Below are 21,031 nucleotides of genomic sequence, written 5' to 3'. Positions count from 1 at the left end.
TCTGCTCCACTAATTGAACATATGGTATTGGAGAGGCCGGCAAAAGAGAATGTGCTCACATACAGACAGGGTTAGGGGAAGATTACATGTTTCAGATCTGTGTTTCCCTCAAAGAACATTTAATGGATTCTTTTTGCTGTATGGGCAACATTTGCTAATAGCTTGTTAAGACACCTACACTTCCCTGAAAATTATACTCCCACCTCCATGTTTTTTTTTTCTTGAGAGCTGCCTGCACAGTGAAGTTACATTACATACTGTATATACAAAACTATATTAAAAGAACATTATTAAGATTGCAGATGTTGCACCATTGATCACAAGACTCAGCTTTGACAGGAACACTTTTTTTTTTGTTCTGTGAATTCAGAAGGAGACTTCATTCTGTAAAATAATCCCAGAACACACTCCTCTTGAAGGAGCTGAAAGCACTTTGAAGAAATACTGTGTACTCCAGTCCCCTCACCATGCCAACTTTCTACTCTTAAATGGGCAGCTTCCATTTCTCATTATGTCTAACCTGTATCACTATTAATGAAAATCACAACAATAAATGAGCATTTGATATTTTTACTAAATATAGACAAAATGGTGCTATTTCCATAATATTGATTACAGGAACCTAACACAGCACCAAACTTAGAAAACGTTAAAATTAAGAGCAACGAAGGGTCCTGTGGCACCTTATAGACTAACAGAAAAGTTCTGAGCATGAGCTTCCATGAGCAAAGACTCACTTCATCAGATCCAGACTAACACGGCTACCCCTCTGATAATTAAAATTAAGGTTGCCTGTGTAACCTTAATTTAGCCCCTTTGTGTGTGTTTATTATGATACAGTCTTTACGTAAAAGACCACATACTAGTTTTTTACATGGGAATATGCTCAGTGACTCTGTGGATATGGTACATTCAGAATCAGGTCAAAACGAGGCACATAGAGCTCTGTGGAAAGAATCTTCAGATATTTAACAGCTAATTTTTTTTAAAAAAAGTCTCTACTTAGCATGTGCAAACTGCTTATAACTTGGCCCCACTTGGATGGATTTGCATAGGGACAGCAAAAGGTACAAGGGCCACCTGCCTATCAAATTTCAAGTTTCTGCTCCAAAACATGAAGGCTTTTGGGGTATTCAAAGGAAGGTGTCAAGCATTATTTAACAAGGACAAAGCAATGCATTTTCCCTAGCTTCCTTATTGGAAGAAACTATATCATTTTGGCTCAACTTTTCCAAATATATTCAGCTTGAGGAAGACACTTATCATGGAAAATTTCAGCCTAACCCATTAAAGTTGGCGAATTTATAAGCAGCTGAAACCAGGGTCTTAAAATGGAAACAGTCAGGCAACCTTAACAGTAGACATGGTACCAACCCAACCTATAATATCGGAGCCTACTGTGGAGGTCAATATCACATGGAATTGCCACCACGCCAGAGGGTACTCAAATGTAAACTGACAAGGGAGGAATCTCTAGTGAGCCGAGTACAGCTGTAATTTAGAAGCACAGTGGTTGCCGAAAACTGCGAGGAGAATGCATGGAGTCAGCCGTTCTTCCTACCTTCCTTGCAGAAGGGTCCTTCATAAGGCGAGCTGGTGCAGTCGCAGAAATAACCGTTGTACTTTTCCACGCATTTGCCTCCATTGTGACAGAGATTCCCATAACTGCTGCAGTGTCCCGGACACCCAGGTTTGACACCAGCAGTCATTTTAGCTCTCTCTTCAAGGTCCAGCTTTTGCCCGTTTAAATGTAAAGAGCGGATGCATCCCAAGAAACCTTTCTGTCTGGAAGCTGTTCCCCCTGAACAAGACAGAGAGAAAAACATAAGGGTTTTCCTTCCAGTGACACATCTGCAAAGCAATGCTAATCTACAAAGAAATGCAAGCACCACAGGAGAGTCCTAATACACAGTGATTATCCTACAATAAACTCTCTAGTATATGGTTCCAGAGAACACAACACCAGGGTGACAGCCCTACAGCCTGAATTCCTCTGTTCAGAATTCAATAGGAAATGGCAGTTCTTGCTACTCTTTGTAAACTTTGCTTCACGCTATACCCTCCTGGTCTAATCTTTCCTGGGAAATTTCATTCGGATTTATGTTTTTTTTTCCCCCCTATTGTGGATAAGCAAATGATAAACATACATAAACCTGTTGGGGAACACTTAAAACTCCCTGAATAGCAACAGAGGAATAGCCGTGTTAGTCTATATACTATCAAAACAAAAAAGCTGTCCAGTAGCACTTTAAAGACTAACAAAATCATTCATCCCACAAAAGCTCACCACCTAATACAATTATTTTGTTAGTCTTTAAAGTGCTACTGGACTGCTTTTTTGTTTTAAACCTCCCTGAATATTCAATAATGGATTTAAAAGTAGCTATTATTTCTGCTCTGGAATTTTGGACATTTAGCAGCACAATACTGAAGTAAGAATCATGAAGGAAGTCACCTCTCCAAACCTGCTCACAGGTAGATGTCGGCCCAATACCACATGATCAGAGAACGATATATCACAACACGCTTTAGCAATTGACTCCTTGGAAATCAGTGTTTGCTTTATTGTATGCTGTTCATCTAAAGCTGCACTTCCACAAATCAAGAAAGAGATATGGGGGTGAGAAAACATCTCAGGATATGCCTACATTATGTGGAAGATCGACCTGGTCATGACTGATCTTCCAGAGTTTGATTTCATGCACCTGGTAGAGCTGGGTGAAATCAAACAATCTGGGGCTGACTGTTGACACCTGTACCCTTCAATATCATGAGGAATAAGGGAGGTCTATGGGAACATTTCTTCCAATGACCTCTCTTTGTGAAGATGGACAGGTAAGTTGATTGCAGGTAAGTCAGTTCTAGCTACACAATTGCCAGAGCTAGAACTGTGTATCCGCAATCGACTTACCAATTTACCTGCCTAGTGCAGACCATGCCTCAGCAAAGCCCTATCTTTCCACCCTACAGTACAGGCTGATGCTTTGCTCTCCTGCTTATTAACACCAGGAATCCATAGGCTGTGAATCTTGATAGGTATAATTTAGCTCTATACAGACTGACTGTGCTTATGAGACAGATTGACTTGATGTGCTTTTTATCTTTCATTATGCTCCAGATAACAATGGCATTTTCTTGAAGAGAAGAAACATTTACAGACTCTGTTTTGGACTGAGTTCTCTCTTCCAATGCACAAGCATTGTCTTCTGCTGCTTTTAAAGGGGCATGCATCAAAGGGTGAGAATATGGTTATTTGTGTTTACTGTAACCATGAATGACTATGCCCAAACATCTGTTCACTGGGAAAATTCTATTCGTTGCCTAAGGAACACATCAGAATTTCTAAGGCTAAACCCAAAGGACTGGCCTAGGAAGATGATCTGAAACTGAGGTCATCCTTGCTTCTCTCTATTTTCCTATGGAGTCCCCTCTCAACTAAGGAAAGCAGGAGGGTGGAGAACTTTTCCTTAGAGGAAAAACTGAAATAAGAAAAGCAACTCCAGCTCTATGAATCATGTAGCTAGAGCCAATGTATCCTATATTGATTTTTCCTGCTGTCCCCACAGTGGAAGGCCAGCGGGATGAACTCTCCCATCAACTTTCCTTACTCCATGCAACAGCAAGGAATACCAGGCTTGATGGTAGAGCCCTGATGGTTTAATTTTGTGTGGCTCCACTAAGCACATTAAATTGAATCCTGGGACATTGACCACAACTGCATTGATCTTCCAGTAAGCGTAGATGTGCCCTGCATTTGTTTTCTAGAAGAAGTCCCTTGGGTCTCCTCCACTGGCAGGGGAGAAATACATTATAAAGGACCATAAGTTGGGTCTGGTGGGGGCTTGAGGGAGCTCCTGCATCCCCCAATTGGTGGAGAAAGTGGGCACAGCCACACCCGATACATTAAAAAAATAACTTGGGGGGATGGAGCTCATCTGCTCCATGCACGTTGGAAGCAGTGGGTGGTAGAAGTGGTTAGCAGAGAAGCAGCACCAGCAACCTGGCCAGCACCAGCACTTCCAACAATAATTGCTGTAGCAGTGGGCCACACCAGCAGCAAGTTCAAACCATGCAGCACCAGCAGCTGCTGAGGGAACAGATGTCACAGCAGCAACTGTTTCAAAAGGAACAGATACAGCACAGCATGCATCCATCAAAGGAGTCCCCCCATCAACCAAGGTGGCACAGGATGATGATCCTGATGCCTTCCAAGGTAAATTTGAGCATGTGGCATGAATTGCCTCTGGGCCGCAGAAGAAAAGGTCTTCACTCTGAGAGAGAGGAGAAGAAAAAGGTCCTCTCACACGCTCACATCATCATCATCAATGAACTGCCTTTTAGACTAAGCCCAAGGGGCTGAACCAGGAAGATTTCCTGAGATCTAGATCACTGCTGCCTTGTGTTGTTTTCCTACAGACTCTCCTGCTTCATAAAAGGGAGGAAGAGGGGAGATTCTTCTCTTTGGAGGAATCCCTGTCATTCTGGACAAAAACCTATCAGAGATAATTTAGATTGATGGTGTCTTGCCTCTGCTCAGGAGGCCAGAATTAATGACTCCTGAAGGTACTCTAGCCCTGCAATTCTATGGTCCTGTCATGATAGCAGCTTTCGAGTAGCTAAAAGGGTTTTGCAAGGATGGGGGATAACAATTATTCTCCTTTGTCTCTGATGGTAGCACAAGAAGCAATTGGCTTAAATTGCAGCAAGGGAGTTTTAGGCTGAACATTAGGAAAAGTTTCCTAACTGTCAGGGTGGTTAAACACTGGAATAAATTCCCTAGGGAGGTTGTGGAATCTCCATCACTGACGATATTTCAGAGCAGATTAGATAGACATCTATGAGGGATGGTCTAGGCAGTGTTGGCCCTGCTGGGAGGGCAGCGGACTGGACTTGATGACCTCACAATGTCCTTTCCAGTTCTAGTGTTCTATAACTCTACATTTATAGTGAGTGCAAAATGCGGACATATCTACCCGTGAGGCAGTAAGCACCCCCAGATGGTGGGGAGGGGACAAGGGGACAGCCTCACATCCCAGCCAGCTGAATATGTGGGTTGAACTAGCCAAACAGGATAGCAATTTTACTCTTGAATTCTGGGGAGTGTGAATCAGCAGATATAATGTCCCTCTCCCCACCTTTTCCCCCAGAGCATGTAACGTGCTGGCACAACCCTCCATGGCCTTCAGTGCAATGCTTAATGCAAGTAATATAACCTGGCCTGGAAACTTGTTCCATGTTTGCCCTTAGCACACATCATGACATAGCTCAAAATCAATAAGCTGCACCCCCATAGGCATAGCAGAAGGAAAAAGCAGTCCAGTAGCACTTTAAAGACTAACAAAATAATTTATTAGATGATGAGCTTTCATGGGACAGACCCACTTCTTCAGATCACAGCCATACCAGAACAGACTCAATATTTAAGGCATAGAGGACCAAAAACAATTATCAAGGTTGGCAAATCAGAAAAATTATGATCAAGGTTGGCAAATCAGAGAGCAAAGGGGCAGAAGGGCCAGGGGTGGGGGGAGTCAAGAATTAGATAAAGCAAAGTATTGGAATACTAGTTGGGAATAAGATTTGCTGAATGACTTCTTTAAAAAAAAGTGGGAGAGCCAATACTTAGCTGGCTTCCCACCCCATACCCTCAGCCAAATCTGTGGCTAGGGCTGCTGAGGTGCCAGTACTCAGTACTGGCAAGTACCAACACACACACACACACACACACACACACAAGGTACTGGATTTGCTTATTGGGGGTCTTCCCTGTAGTTTATATGTGTTATTCTGGAACAGCTTATTTTGGAATAATAATAACTGTAGTGTTGGCATACCCTAACTGAGTATAGTCAGACCCTGGTGCCTGATCAGATCCTACTGTCATAATGGGACTAAGCCAGAAACTTTATTCTAAATCCCTTTACTTTTTGTTTGTGGTATGCAATTGCAGGGTATGATTTGAACACTCATCTCTTGACCCTCTCCCCTATGTCCTCCCCCCACAAGAAGAAAGAACAATCAGAAGGGATTAATTTCCAGTTTCCAGTTTGACTGGATCAAATACACGGGGAGGTAGAGTATGAGGTTTTGGTACTGTCCACCTGAAACCCTAGATCTGCTACAGTTTCCAAACCAAATCATAGAATCCTAGGGCTGGAAGGGACCTTAAGAGGTCATCTAGTCCAGCCCCTCTGCCTAAATTAGGATCAGCCCCAACTAAATCATTCCAGCCAGGACTTTGTCAACCCAGGACATAAAAACCTCTAGGGGTGGAGATTCCACCTCCTCTCCAGGTTAGGCATTCCAGTAATTCACCACCCAAAACCTAAGCTTATTCTGAGTCTGAACTTTATGCTTGCTCCATCTCTCTACGAACACTGCCTCAAGAGCACACCATACTGAAAGCCTTCTAAGCACGCATGACTGATGACTGTCACTTTGACTGTGGGAAAGGACTTTGTTTTGCCCTGGGGACATAGCTAAGGCACAGAATTTAACACAGAGGCAGTAATATAAAAGACCATGCTTCTGCTAGTAATGCTCATTCTTTACTCAAAAGATATTTAAAGAGTATCTTCAGCATTATCTAAAACATGGAAGGAACCATTCCAACTCCACACAGCACCCATGAATACTTTGCTGTCACTACTAAATGACACTCACCTCTTGCTGTACCCCTGACCAAGTGTGTGTGCCTGCATGCTCTCTTAAATTGTTAATAGACTTTGGTGACTCAGGCCTTGTGCTGAGTCACACTCTGTGGAACAGCACCACAATACCACAATGGACTCAGCAGGTCTCAGTGATAGAGATCAATGCTCAGGGTTTTCTCCCTTGATTCAATATCTTTATTCTCTTAGGGCCTTTTTGGCCCCAGCTGGGCTACAAATTAATTCAGGTGGCCTTCCATGGGTGTATCAAAATCCAAGAGACTCCAAACAGTGCGCTATCTCTGACCTGGTTTAGTCGTCTTCCATATCCTCTCAGGCCACTCCCCTTTGGCCAGCAGGAGTGGAGGGAGTCAGGACCAGCCACTGCTTTGAGTCCCAGCCCAGAAACCCTATGAATAACAGCTACATAAGAACAAAACAGCGACCATAGTGGGCCAAACCAATGGTCCATCGAGCCCAGTATCCTGTCTTCCTATGGTGGCCAATGCCAGGTGTTCCAGAGAGCCACAGCCCCCAGAGCCATGTGCTGTTGTTTCCCTTTAATTCTTCATTATGTTGCTACAGTGTGCTGGACCTTAGGACCTTTATCAACCGTCCATTCTCACTTCAGCGCATATGGAACCAGGAGTTCTCCCCTGCTCTTCCACTCCCTGACAGCAACTGAGCTGTCCATGGCGCAAAAGGCTCCCTTCAGCCAGCTAGGGACACCAGCTACTCCTCTCGCTCCAGCAAGGAACTGACTACGTCATGAACTGCAGCTCTTTCATATAGGTCTGCATCTCTTAGATTAGCTGTTCCTGGCAGCTTTTCCCTGACTGGCTTCCTCCTATGCAGTCTCTCTAGCACAGTTGGAGGTCTTTCCTCCACTGCTCCTTTCTGGCACAGGAGATGGTAGGATCCTGAGGCCTTTACCCCACTTCACCTCCATGATACAGTGACTGACTGACTGGGGAGCACACCAGAGCTCAACAACACTTCCATACATAGACCAAGTGATAGAGTGAAATTCCAAGTAAAATAAATGCTTCTATGCTTCTTCTTCCCTTTCCTGCAAAATAGTATCTGAGGAGAGAAACAACACCAGGGCCAGGAAATGCCTTGCAGATGCGAGCTCAGCAGGCTTCATCAGAAGTCACTCTGTGAATCAGACACAAATGAAAGATGGGAGCTCTGAGTAGAACTGACAACAGGTGGAAAATGTAGAGGAAGGGAAAAAATGCTGCATGGATTCTACTTTCAGTGAGCTTCACTATAGCTGATGTGAGCACAAACATACAGGATCTGGTTCTCATACAATAATTCCACTTTACAACACTTCAACAGCATAAAAGGGGCCTATGATGAGGTGTCCTCACAGGGCTCTGGCCATGAGAGGGTTAACCCTATACTAGGGTCCTCCATGCTACTGGGCATGCGCCATGTGTGGGGTTAGTATAAAAGGGGCAAACTTAGCTCAGTCTGGGATGGGTGCTGGAGATGAAGGACCTGTTGCAGGTGCTCTGGAGTGGACCAGCTGCAGAGCCAGAGACCCCAAAGAATGAATGAGCATTTGAAAACTCGCAAAGCCCTGGGGAAAGATGGAAGCTGCAGAACCTGAGGACTGTGAAACCTGGTGGATCGATGCAACACCAGAGATGGTTGGATGTGACCCAGGAAGAGAGTGTGGGTGGTACCTCCCTCTCCACTAAGCTCAGTGTGTTTCGGTGGAATCCCCACTGAGCTGGTGTTGGACCACCCCACCTTTGACGGGGCCCTGGTTCAGGGCCCGATGGTGCGGGTGGGCCCAGACCCTGCTACTGGGGCAGCTGCCCCACCCCATATGTCTAGCAACAGTCACACTGACACTGGCCAGTGGGCTGTGCTGCCCTGCATGACAGGGCAATTAGACTGACTGTCGACAGTAGGCCAGACAGCTACGCAATAGAGGGTGGCTATGTAGGTCCAGGTTGGGGTGAGAATTGTAGGCATGCTCCTTAAGAGAGACAGGTGCACATACCTGGCTCAGTACATGATCTACCCCACTCACATCACAGGGATTTAAAGTGGCTATTAATGCCCCCCTGAGTACATCCGATAGATAGCCATGTGAAGCAGTCATAAGGTTTAAATCCAGGGGTTGGGCACACACTTGCATGGACTCAGAATGCAGGGAACACAAAGGTGACTTAACACCACCTTCAACAGTTTTTCTAAGCTCAGGAATGTTGTGACTGAGATTCATGGTCATTTCTTGTACATGTTGTCTCTGGATCATGGAACTGTGTTAGCTGCACTAGCCAGACAAAAACAGCAAACTGAAAAGTGAACTCTAGTCTAAAATCTTAGAAAAGACCTGAAGTGCAAGAACATTCAAAGCTCAGGGGTCAGAGTGGAAAAAAATATATAAACTGGAGAGGACATCGTTAAAATCTACTCTTGGTGTCAGAGTGGGCAGATCTTTGTGCTGAAAAGCTCAACAGTGAAACATCTTAACAACATTGACATTACAGGCATGATCATTATATTCCAGAGTCCACATTCTGCTGAGACTAACAAGACGAGTCCACAACTCAGTTTCAGAAAGACATCCTGGGAGTGGGTCATTATGCGAAGCTTCTCTGCAAGGTGGACACAATTTCAGTGGAAGACAACGACACTGCCAGATCAGTGACACATAGGGCATACTGCCAGTTCCCAGCTAAATACCACTAATAGCTCTATTGACATTTCTGACAAAGGCTTTGGTTCAACATTCCCACACAGAGACAATTTCATAAGTATCAATAGCAATAACTGTTTTACAGATAGACTTTAAGCCAAACACCACAAAAACCTTAAGGGCTGAACCAGGTAATTACTTATAATCCTAAAAGCATATAGATTCATGGGGCACAAGGCCGGGATCTGTCCCTAAAATTATGTATGGTAAATAATAGACTAATGCAGGGCAGGCATAGATGGTTAGCACCTTAGCTGATATAAACTGACATAGCTCCACTGATGTCAAGCTTGTTTTGTGCAAACATTTCCGCATGTTCACAATTTTGCCAGTGCAGTTTCTCAAGACCACTAGAAATGAATATGAGACTCCAAAATTTATTCTGCTCATGTGATCAAGGCCATATTTAAGCTTAAGCTCATAGAAATGAAAGGCTTTGTCACATCTCTCTTTACTAACATCTCCACAGCTACAGAAGAAATTATAATTGGAAAGCTACATCGGAACCACATTTGTCATTCATAATAGTAGTATCTTAGATTAATGTATACTTTCCATCCAGAAGGATCCATAAATATGTCCAGAAGATAAATAAAGTAAATTAAACTTTGACATTGAGTCTTGTTTATGAGAATTGCAAAATACTTGAATTGATTCAGAAGGGAGGATAAAAAAAGAAAAGATATTAAATCTTGATGACTAGCCATCTCCTTCATGGAAATGAAATGCTGTGTTTAAGTTAAATTAAATGGGAAGATTAATTTAAAAATATCTGAAACATTTTTAAACCACAAATCATGTCAGCTATGTGGATTATTAATTAAGCATGTGCATACCAATCATGGCATCTCCTTAATCTTAACTGGTAGGCAAAGCACTGCAGGAATAGAAACAAACAAAGCCCTTTACCTTTACTGGTACATAGTCCTTGTCAGTCTCAGGACATTAGAGAGAAGAAAGGTCTATCACTGGAGCCACTTCTGTTGGCAGGAGTGAAAGGCCTGCCTTTCTTACCACAGAAGTGAGTCCAATAAAAGATTTGCTCCCACCCACCTTGTCTGTCTAAACTAATATATTTGGCTTCTTTGGGTTTTTTTTACAATTAAGGTGGGTTTATTAACTTGGGGGTTTCCTTCAGAATGGAGGACATTCATTCCACATGAGTCAGGTCTTGTATCAGAAGTTAGAGAGAGTCCTTCTGCGAGGGAGATCATCTCACATCTGCCTATTGCAGGGTTTCTTCCAACTTCCTTTGAGATATCTAGACATTGGACTGAATGGATCACAGACACAATACTTTGTAGACAGGTCTTTCTAAGCCAGCCAAAAATCACGTGGCATGAGGTTTTCACTCCATTTTCGTCAGGGTTAAGTCCCAGAATCCTCAGCAGGTGCCTAGTTACTCCCTCCAGGGTTACACTCCTCAGGCCATGGGCTTGTAAATCACATATTAACTGTAGTCTTTCTGCTCCAATAGAATTTTCTCTTGATCTTTATCTCAAAAATTGGGATACAACAAATTAGTCACAGTTGGGGGTTATGTAGGCCTGTCCTACATTATGCCAGTCTCACACGGGCCCTCTGATTGTCCCTACATTTCTTCCATGTTGAATGCTGTTAGGGTTTGACTTTGATATGCCTTTAGCAGCAAAATCCCACTAAAATAATGGTAGCTGGGTTAGTGATTGATCTTTTTTAATAGGACATCCCATATAGAAGGATCCCAGTTCCACTGGACAAGCATTTTATAAACATCCTGTGGACAACACAAAATCTGCATAAAACATAGGGTGTGTACACATAGGGGAACATAAAATACTCTACTACTGGGCTGGCGGGGGGAAGGCATTTCATTTAAATAGAATTCCTATTTATTTTATTTTTAGTTTTTATAGCAATTTTTTTGGTCCTCTGTACTTATAAATGTCAGACTGCATTGGAAATGAGATTGATCTGGTGAAGTGGGTCTGTCCCACGACAGCTCATCCCTGAAGAAATCATTTTGTCAGTCGTTAGTACTACATTTCTGCTGTTTTGTTTTGTTACAGGATCAGAATGCATCATTTATACACAGCCCTAAGTAAGGTGTGTGCAAACATCCAACCTTATCTGAAAGGGTGGTATTGTGATTGTGTCTGTCTGTTGTATAGGTGATGCAAAGAAGAAATTCTCCTTTTCCCTTGTGCTTTGGTTCCTTCCCCCTGCCACTCAAAAATTAAAAAAAGCTAAGAGACAATGGAGCCCAGAATTGGAGTTTGCTTGTATGAGAGCTTGGCAAATACTGGAAACAACAATCTGCAAATAAAATGCTTGCTTGCCTTTGTATAAGTCTGTGTTCATAGGTCTTTAGTGCTCATTTCACATGGGTGTTCTCACAAATGGGTTTACTGGTGGGAATGTTTGCCAGAGTGAGCAGATTTGAAGGAAATACTGCAGATTACTTGGACTTCTGAGTATGCACGCCAGAAACCTGCATCTAAGAATCATCTCCCTCCCATTAGGATGCAAAAAACATGCTCCAGTACCAATATGTCCAAGCAAAAGAACACATCAGCTAACCCTCACACCGAGCTGACAGCATAGAGCTACAGAACTGGAAACATTCATAGAATCATAGGGCTGGAAGGGACCTCAGGAGGTTATCTATTCCAGCCCCCTGCTTCAAGCAGGATCAACCCCCACTAAGTCATCCCAGCCAGCACCTTGTCAAGCCGGGACTTAAAAACCTCGAGGGATGGAGAATCCACCACCTCTCTAGGCAATGCACTTCAGTGCTACATCACCCTCCTGGTGAAGTAGTTTTTCCCAATATCCAACCTTCACCTCTCCCTCTCTAACTTCAGACCATTCTTTACTCCTTGCTCTGCCATCTGACACCACTGAGAACAGTTTCTCACCATCCTCTTTAAAGCTACCCTTCAGGAAGTTGAAGCCTGCTATTAAATCACTCCTCACTCTTCTCTACTGTGAACTAAACAAGCCCAAATCCCTCAGCCTCTCTTCATAGGTCTTGTGCTCCAGCCCCTAAATTATTTTTGTTGCCCTCCACTGAACCTGCTCCAGCACATCCACATCCATTTTATCCTGGGGGGCTCAGATCTTGTTCAATAGATAATTTCAATAGCAAAGATATATTAGAAAATCTTAGTTTAAGCCTGAACCTGGAGGCACTGGCATGGTCCAGGCACAGGGTGACCAGGTTTCTCCAAGAGAAAATAGGTACACTGCACTGGGATGACCCAAACCTCTCCTGCTCTCCAAGGCTACGTCTACACGTGCAGCCAACATCGAAATAGCTTATTTCGATGTTGCGACATCGAAATAGTCTATTTCGATGAATAACGTCTACATGTCCTCCAGGGCCGGCAACGTCGATGTTCAACTTCGACGTTGCTCAGCCCAACATCGAAATAGGCGCAGCGAGGGAACGTCTACACGTCAAAGTAGCACACATCAAAATAGGGATGCCAGGCACAGCTGCAGACAGGGTCACAGGGCGGACTCAACAGCCAGCCGCTCCCTTAAAGGGCCCCTCCCAGACACAGTTGCACTAAACAACACAAGATACACAGAGCTGACAACTGGTTGCAGACCCTGTGCCTGCAGCATAGATCCCCAGCTGCTGCAGAAGCAGCCAGAAGCCCTGGGCTAAGGGCTGCTGCCCACGGTGACCATAGAGCCCCGCAGGGGCTGGAGAGAGAGCATCTCTCAACCCCCCAGCTGATGGCCGCCATGGAGGACCCAGCAATTTCGACGTTGCGGGACGCGGATCGTCTACACGGTCCCTACTTCGACGTTGAACGTCGAAGTAGGGCACTATTCCTATCTCCTCATGAGGTTAGCGACTTCGACGTCTCGCCGCCTAACGTCGAAGTTAACTTCGAAATAGCACCCGACGCGTGTAGACGCGATGGGCGCTATTTCGAAGTTGGTGCCGCTACTTCGAAGTAGCGTGCACATGTAGACGCAGCTCAAGGCTGACACTGGCATTACTGCTCACAGGAGGCCTATGGGCCTCAAATCCCGCCCAGCCTCCCCTGCCCCTCCCTTCCATGCGGTTGGCATTGCCACTCATCCCTCCACATCCACCTTCCATCACACAACACTTTTTTGACCAAAGTGGGCATTTGCCCCATATGCTCTTGCGAACTCATAGGAGTGAATAACAGAAGTTCCCCTTATGTCCAAAATGTCAGGATGGCTGGAACAGAGCCTAATAGAGAGACTGTCCCAGCCAAAACAGTACATATGGTCATGGTATCCAAGCAGGTTAAAGGATCTTATTCCTTTCTCCCAGCTGCACAGTGGTATAAAAGCATGATACTTTCTAGCCCAAAGATGCCCAACCTCAGTGGCTAGAAAACATGTGAGACTGGTTTACTACAGACAAACTTTGCAAACATCTGAAAAAATGGCTTAAATGAACCCTACCTACAAAGAATTGGCTGTTGAGCTGCAAACGGAAATGCCCCTCAGCAGGTGCCTCCAGAATTTTCTTAGGAAGGTTATCCACTTGAAGAGAAGTTTGCTTGAGATTTCTCTCAGCTCGGACGTAGTGCCATTGGTTGTCATTCAGAGGCATGGGAGATTGAACTGTAGCATTCATAGGCCCATTTCCAACATCTATGGAGAAGGCAATCGCCCTGGGAGCTAGAATGGCCAAAGAGGAGGAAGAGTTGAAGAACAGAGTTAAATATCTCCTTTTTGTCATGACAGAATATCCTACAAATGGAGGTACAATTAACTGTCAAACAACAACGAAGTCTTGTGGCACCTTATAGACTAGCAGATATTTTGGAGCATAAGCTTTCATGGGCAAAGACCTGCTTCATCAGATGCATCTGATGAAGCGGGTCTTTGCCTATGAAAGCTTATGCTCCAAAATATCTGTTCGTCTATAAGGTGTCACAAGACTTCTTGTTGTTTTTGAAGCTACAGATTAACACAGCTACCTCTCTGATACTTGTCAAATAACAAGGCAGCCTAGATATAAACCTCACACCACATCTTGCTCTTTGGTCTCCATTGTGATTACAAATGCCTGAAGTCTCATTGACCATATCTGGCTTTATTCATCTCAGTGACACTGCCCTAGAGAAAACTAGTCCATCCTCCCTTCAAAAGTTAACCACACAGAGGCCAATCATTCTGCAAATGCATGATGCTGGCAGATTAAGCTTCCACATTGCATCAACAATACCAACAGCTGGAAAAGGGCCAACATGCCCCTCCCTCCAAGCATATTCTTTCTAACCACGCATGGTTAATAAAAGGACATGGCAGGAAACAGGACTGGACGTGTGTGATGTAACTTGTCCACTCAAAGGCTACGTCTACACTAGCCCCTTCCTTTCGGAAGAGGCATGGTAATAGGTGAGTTGGGAAGATGCTAATGAGACGCTGCCATGCATATTCAGTGCCTCATTAGCATAAGGGAAGCCATGCATGATTCCAAAGAACCACTTTCGAATCACGCACCGCCCATGTAGATGGGAGCAAAGTGTTTGATCTGACCCTTCTAGCAGGGTAAATGCAATTAGAGACAGAATTTCAAGCGATTATCTTAGTGCTGAAGCATTTAGGTTGCACATGCTGGGATATGAAGGGATCCAAGGTACGACTACATTGTCAAAAACAACAAAAAAAAAGACCCTCAAGCAACAGTGAGTCTCAAAGCATGGGTAAACTAACTTGGGGTCACTGGGTTCACACTATGAGGCTAAAAACCGCAGTACAGACATTCCTGCTTGGGCTAGAGCTAGGCTCTGAAATCTAATGAGGGGAGTGTGCCTCAAAGAAGGAACACTCGCCCTGTTGTGCCCAGCCTTGTAGCGAAAGCTTTGCAGTCTGGAATCGGTTGACCTGAGCTCTGAAACTTGCTGGGTGGGGATTTTTTGTTTGATTTTTCAAGTGCACACACACTCTTAGGGACAGAAGCATAACCAAGAAGACACAGTGACATAAAGAGGTTCAATGCTTTCTAAAGGAAGTTGACAGAAATTCTAATGACATTAATGAGGACAAGCTTGGACCGGAAGTCTTTCATACTATTCTTCCTGAATACATTCCTCTCCTCAAGCTACTGCAAACTGCAATAACTAAAGCACCAGCTTTGTGAATGTCTGAACAGAAAGGCAGCAGATTGACAACTTATGGAAACCTGTTGTTTGAAGCCCAATAAACCGGATAGATCAGGTTTTGGAAGCTGTTGCTCAGGAAGTTGAGTTAGAGAATGTTCCACGGGGATAAGCAAAGATCTTTTCTGAGCCACTGCATCTGCTAAAAATCCCATTTTTTTGCAAGCAGCTGGTCTTTGGAGCTGTCTTAGAGATACAAGCCCTGTAGGCTGCAAATTCCATCTGGCTGCAAGACGCACAACAAGGTGCTGCTAATGAGGACAGAACAACTCAAAGTTTTCCAACTTTTCAATAACTAGCTACTTGCTGAGAGTATGTTTTGGCACATGCTGCAGTTTGCTAAATAAGCATCTAAGTGGTTTGCAGTATTTTGTCACAGTTAATGTCAAACTCTCGTTTTTTCCACGTCCCTGAGAATGATATACAGCACACTGAAGTACAACCAAATTGGACTTTGATGTGCAATTAACACTAAATCATACCTCATTACCTTGTGATAATGCACCATGACATTTACCACTGGTTTAATGAATCGAAGGGCCTTGGGGCCTTATTTTATTAAATTTTATGCTGAGGTTATTATAACCATATTATAAAATGGATGGCACTCAATTCTGCATTTTCTCATCCTGACAGAATTGGGAACAGAGGTGTCTTATTTCATTTCAAAGCCACAACATTTTCCCACTATTCATACTCTAAATCAGCAGAATAAGAGAGGTTAAACCTACCAATCAGCTATTGCTTTTTTCCCCCATTAATAAGTTGAGCTGTAACTACAATTCAACTGGTAAGTTGGCTTTGTGGTGTTCACAGGACCTCACAGGACCATTAATGGTGTTAGTTAGAGCCCTCTTCATAGTCTTTCCAGGCCCTCAGTTCTCTGGACATCATTGCTTTAACACTATTTCCCATTGTCCAAAAGTGTTTTATGCTTGATTTAGCCCAGTTTTATGTCTTTTGGCACCAGCCAGATGTTTCAGAGCATGGCACTTGAGAAATGGTTGTGTTAATGGCACTGATTTAAGCAGAAAGAGTTTGAAATGTAGCAATACTACTACTACAAATTATTATAACACAGTATTAGCATTCCTGAAATGCAAACAAGGCAGGTCTACACTAGGCAAGAAATTTGACCTAAGATATGTAACTCCAGCTATGAGAATTGTGTAGCTGGAGTCAATGATTTTTATGCTGAATTTCCAGCATGGCCTCACCGTGGGAGGTTGATGGGAGAAATGCTCCTGTTGACTTCCTTTACGCTTCACAATACCGAGGATTACTCCAGTCGATGGGGGTGCCCAGTGTTCAATTTAACGTATTCCTACTAGGCATGTTAAATTGAACCCTGGAAGACTGATGATGTTAGCATTGATCTTCTGCTTACTGTACACAAGTCCATGTGCTTCAAACAAGACATGAGCTCTGTCAAGCCAGGTGCTGCACAGTCATGTAATAAGAGATAATCCCTGCTCTAAAGAGTTCACAGTTTAAATAAACAAAGGGTTTTACAGAATAAATATTATCTCCATTTTGAACATGACAAACTGGAGGACAGAGTTCAAGGAGGTTGGCTAAAGTTCACTGGTGTGTGTGTCGGTGCAGGGACCTGAACCTAGATCTCCTGAGCCCTAGTCCAGTGCTTTAGAAACAAGGGAATCCTTATGCCCCAGAGATCATTTTGTCCTAGCCACAGACATGCTGGATATTACAAAGACATTATGAAGCATTTATTTCCCACTGCCTCACTGAGCTGTTTATACAGTAAGACTAGAGTGAGTTATCAACATTGATGCTTACAGCTTATTTCGATGCGGATGAAGTCCTTAATCCCGAGGTTCTCCAAGAAAACCCCAGACACCGCCGTGGTTTTGAAGAAAAAGGAAATGTCTGCACTGAACTCTGCATGGAAGGTGGGGAAGTGAAGATAGGAGGCCTGCGTGTTGAAGGAAGCTGCGTTCCAGAACTGTCCTGCAAAAGACAATGCCCTTCTCCATAGTTAACTGGCCGGGGATTGTGAGTGAAAGGCACATGTGGAAAGATGCCGTGTGTCAAATATTAAAGAAAGGGACAGGACATTCTGGACATCTGATGATTGAGAAGAGACGGTACTCACTGTCTCCATGGCAACGCAAGGGTCCAATTCTCCAAGCAGCCTCCGAATTTGATCGGTTTGTGTCAGTGATCACAAGTTGCGTGACAGGCAAATGGTCTTTGAAGGAAAGAAGGCCAGTGTCATTTGTCCTGGTTATCATAAAAAAGAAAAGGCAAACAAATCTGGGATACATTGTTTCCATTATTTGTGCAAAATGATATTCAATATGTGTTGACTACTTTCAAATAAAGCACGATGGTTTCTGAAAAGTTACATAAAAAGCTTTCCTTTTGCCTATATACGAAGGCCTGCAGAATAATTGGGACCAGCCTTGAGGCTGTACTATTCATAGATTTGCAAATTTTAAGGAAAGAAGGAATCACTGTGATATCTCAGAATCAGTGTTCCCTATATGCTGTGTACGTGGGCAGTTGCTCAGGAGAAATTCCAACGCTTCCCAGTGGACTAGGAGAATACCCAGAGCTATTTTTTTTACTGTTGGTGCACATCACACATGCCTTGGTGCACACAAAATTATTTTGCACATGGATGGGAAAAATCTGCATGTGGATGGAAAAGATTAGAGAGACCATTGGTTAGAACATCCCTGAACTAATTCCTGCTGCACTGGATTTTGATCTGTTAGAGAGCTTTGTGTCTCTGCTACTCCTAACTTGGCACATTCTCTCCTGCTTGCCATCAACCCCTACAAACTGCTGAGCAAACTGAACAGGGACATGGAGTGGGTCATTATTTTGTTTTCCTGTAAGGGTCTCTGTAGAGACAACAGTCACTGGGGCACTTTACACTCAGGATATGTGTCAACAATGGCATAAAATACCTGGAGAAATTGGATTAGGTGTAAACAGCGCAGAAATAAGGCCCATGGTATTGGCCATGTTCTGATTCCAGTAATACTGCTGTAAATCCAATTGGGGTTAATCTGGCCACATGCTCTAACTTTTCTTTCCAGCACAGTCGCTGGACCTTTTGTAGAGCTATTTTTGGAAGGAATGTGGGGTCATAAACTCATAAAACTGGTCACATTGAGTTAGACTAATGCTTGATCTAGCCCAGGTTCCTGCCTTTTGACAGTGCCCAGTGCCAGACGTTTCAGAAGGAATTAGTATAAGGTACTTACTGAGTGAGCCACATCAAAGGCAGGACAGTCAGAGGGTTAGGGACACACAGAACATGGGGTTGCATCACTATCTTGATTAATAGTTATTGATGGACTTATTGTCGATGAATGTGTCTAAGTCTTTTTGATGTATAATTTATAAATTATGAGTATAATTTTGGCTTTCACATCATCCCCTGGCAACAATACCCACAAAGGTGCATTGTGCAAAGAAGTACAGGTTGAAATATGGCACACTTAGGTCTTGACCAGTGTCAGATGAGAGAAGTTGCGAGACCTCGAGAGGTTATATTGTCTAGCAGCATTACCAACACTTCCACTAATTACTGGGCTCTTAGAAGACATGCTGGGGAAAATTACAGCTAAACACCACCACCAAAGACAGGTACAGGACTGTCGTTTGGAACTACAGTTATGGGACTACAGGATACTTGGCCACGCCCATGATAAGTGGTCATCTGGTTGACTAAAATCATGCTGGATTACAGATGTGTCCAGCAAGAAAGTGCCAGATTAGAGAGGTTCAATCTGTACTTCCTTATGCCTGTTTTAAACCTGCTGCCTATTATTCACACTCAGTGACCTCTGGTTTTAGCATTACGTAAAGGGGTAAATAACACTTACGCATTCACTTTCTCCACACCGTTCATTATTTTATTGACTTTTATTATATTTGCCCTTAGTCATCTCTTTCCTAAACTGAACAGCCCTAGTCTTTTTCAAATCTACTAAGACAGAAGCAGGTTCATATTCCAAATCATTTTTGTCACCTTTCTCTGTCCCTTTTTTAGTTCTAATATATCTTTTTTGAGATGCAGCGATCTGAACTGTATGCAATATTCAAGATGAGGGCATACATATATTTATATGGTGCCAGGATTATATTTTCTGTCTTATTACTAATTGCTTTCATAATATTTCCTTGCGTACTCAGCTTTTTTGACTGCTGCTGCACACTGAGCAGATGTTTTCAGAGAACTAGCCAGAGTGACACAGAGATCTCTTTATTGAGTGACAGCAGCTAATTTAGATCATCACTTTATATGCATAGTTGGGATTATGTTTTCCAATGTGCATTATTTTATGCTTATCAACATTGAATTTCATCTGTCATTTTGTCACCCAGTTACCCAGTTTTGTCAGATCCCTTGGTAATTCTTCACAGTCAGTTTTGGGCTTAAATATCTTGAACAGTGCATCATCTGCAAATTTTGCCACCTCACTTTTTATTCCAGATCATTTACGGTTATATTGGACAGGAGTTGAACAGAACAGTGTCCAGATATGTTCTTGTCTATTTGCACAAACTTTGGTGTTGCTTTTTTAAAAGTAGAGATGAACCTCTTAAATTTGGTACTCTCTTGTCTGGCAACATCTGTGGCCCAGGACCAAAGAGTCGTGGGGCTAGGGCTGGACCTACTTCCATGGGACAGGAGTTGGAGGGTCAGAGCCTACCTGAGGCCAAGGCTGGGGCCTCTGCCAGGTCCACTGCAACACAAAGGGGTGGGGGTGGGGTGGCAGAGAACCTGCTGAAGCTCAAGGCTGGGACTGGAGCCTCTGCTTGCTGGAGCCCTGTGGTGGTCCCAGGGTCATGTAGCTGGGGGCCAGAGCTCTGTGGTAGCCCAATGAGCCTGAAGTCCTGTGGAACTGGGATGCTGAAGTTGCCAGCTGCAGAAGCCCTGGACCTCCCTTGGGCTACGTCTACATGTGCAGCCAACATCGAAATAGGCTATTTCGATGAATAACGTCTACACGTCCTCCAGGGCCGGCAACGTCGATGTTCAACTTCGACGTTGCTCAGCCCAACATCGAAATAGGCGCAGCGAGGGAATGTCTACACGTCAAAGTAGCACACATCGAAATAGGGATGCCAGGCACAGCTGCAGACAGGGTCACAGGGCGGACTCAACAGCCAGCCGCTCCCTTAAAGGGCCCCTCCCAGACACAGTTGCACTAAACAACACAAGATACACAGAGCTGACAACTGGTTGCAGACCCTGTGCCTGCAGCATAGATCCCCAGCTGCCGCAGAAGCAGCCAGAAGTCCTGGGCTAAGGGCTGCTGCCCACGGTGACCATAGAGCCCCGCAGGGGCTGGAGAGAGAGCATCTCTCAACCCCCCAGCTGATGGCCGCCATGGAGGACCCAGCAATTTCGACGTTGCGGGACGCGGATCGTCTACACGGTCCCTACTTCGACGTTGAACGTCGAAGTAGGGCGCTATTCCTATCTCCTCATGAGGTTAGCGACTTCGACGTCTCGCCGCCTAACGTCGAAGTTGGTGCCGCTA

The 21,031-nt window shown here is 44.0% G+C and overlaps 1 protein-coding gene across 1 annotated transcript in view; it reads right to left on the bottom strand.

The window, feature by feature from the left end:
• CNTNAP5 (contactin associated protein family member 5) overlaps positions 1-21,031 on the bottom strand; it is a 490,877-nt gene that overhangs the window by 90,855 nt on the left and 378,991 nt on the right. The window contains exons 15-18 of the mRNA XM_075001278.1: positions 17,623-17,750; positions 17,307-17,477; positions 13,801-14,019; positions 1,562-1,801 (exon numbers count right to left, since the gene is read on the bottom strand). Coding sequence (XP_074857379.1) covers positions 1,562-1,801; positions 13,801-14,019; positions 17,307-17,477; positions 17,623-17,750 — 758 coding nt within the window. The remainder of the gene's footprint in view (positions 1-1,561; positions 1,802-13,800; positions 14,020-17,306; positions 17,478-17,622; positions 17,751-21,031) is intronic.

The sequence above is a fragment of the Carettochelys insculpta genome, chromosome 8 (assembly GCF_033958435.1).
Source record: "Carettochelys insculpta isolate YL-2023 chromosome 8, ASM3395843v1, whole genome shotgun sequence".
Taxonomy (NCBI): Eukaryota; Metazoa; Chordata; order Testudines; family Carettochelyidae; genus Carettochelys; species Carettochelys insculpta.
Note: the sequence above shows the minus strand (reverse complement) of the source record. Positions and strands in the feature narration are given on the sequence as shown.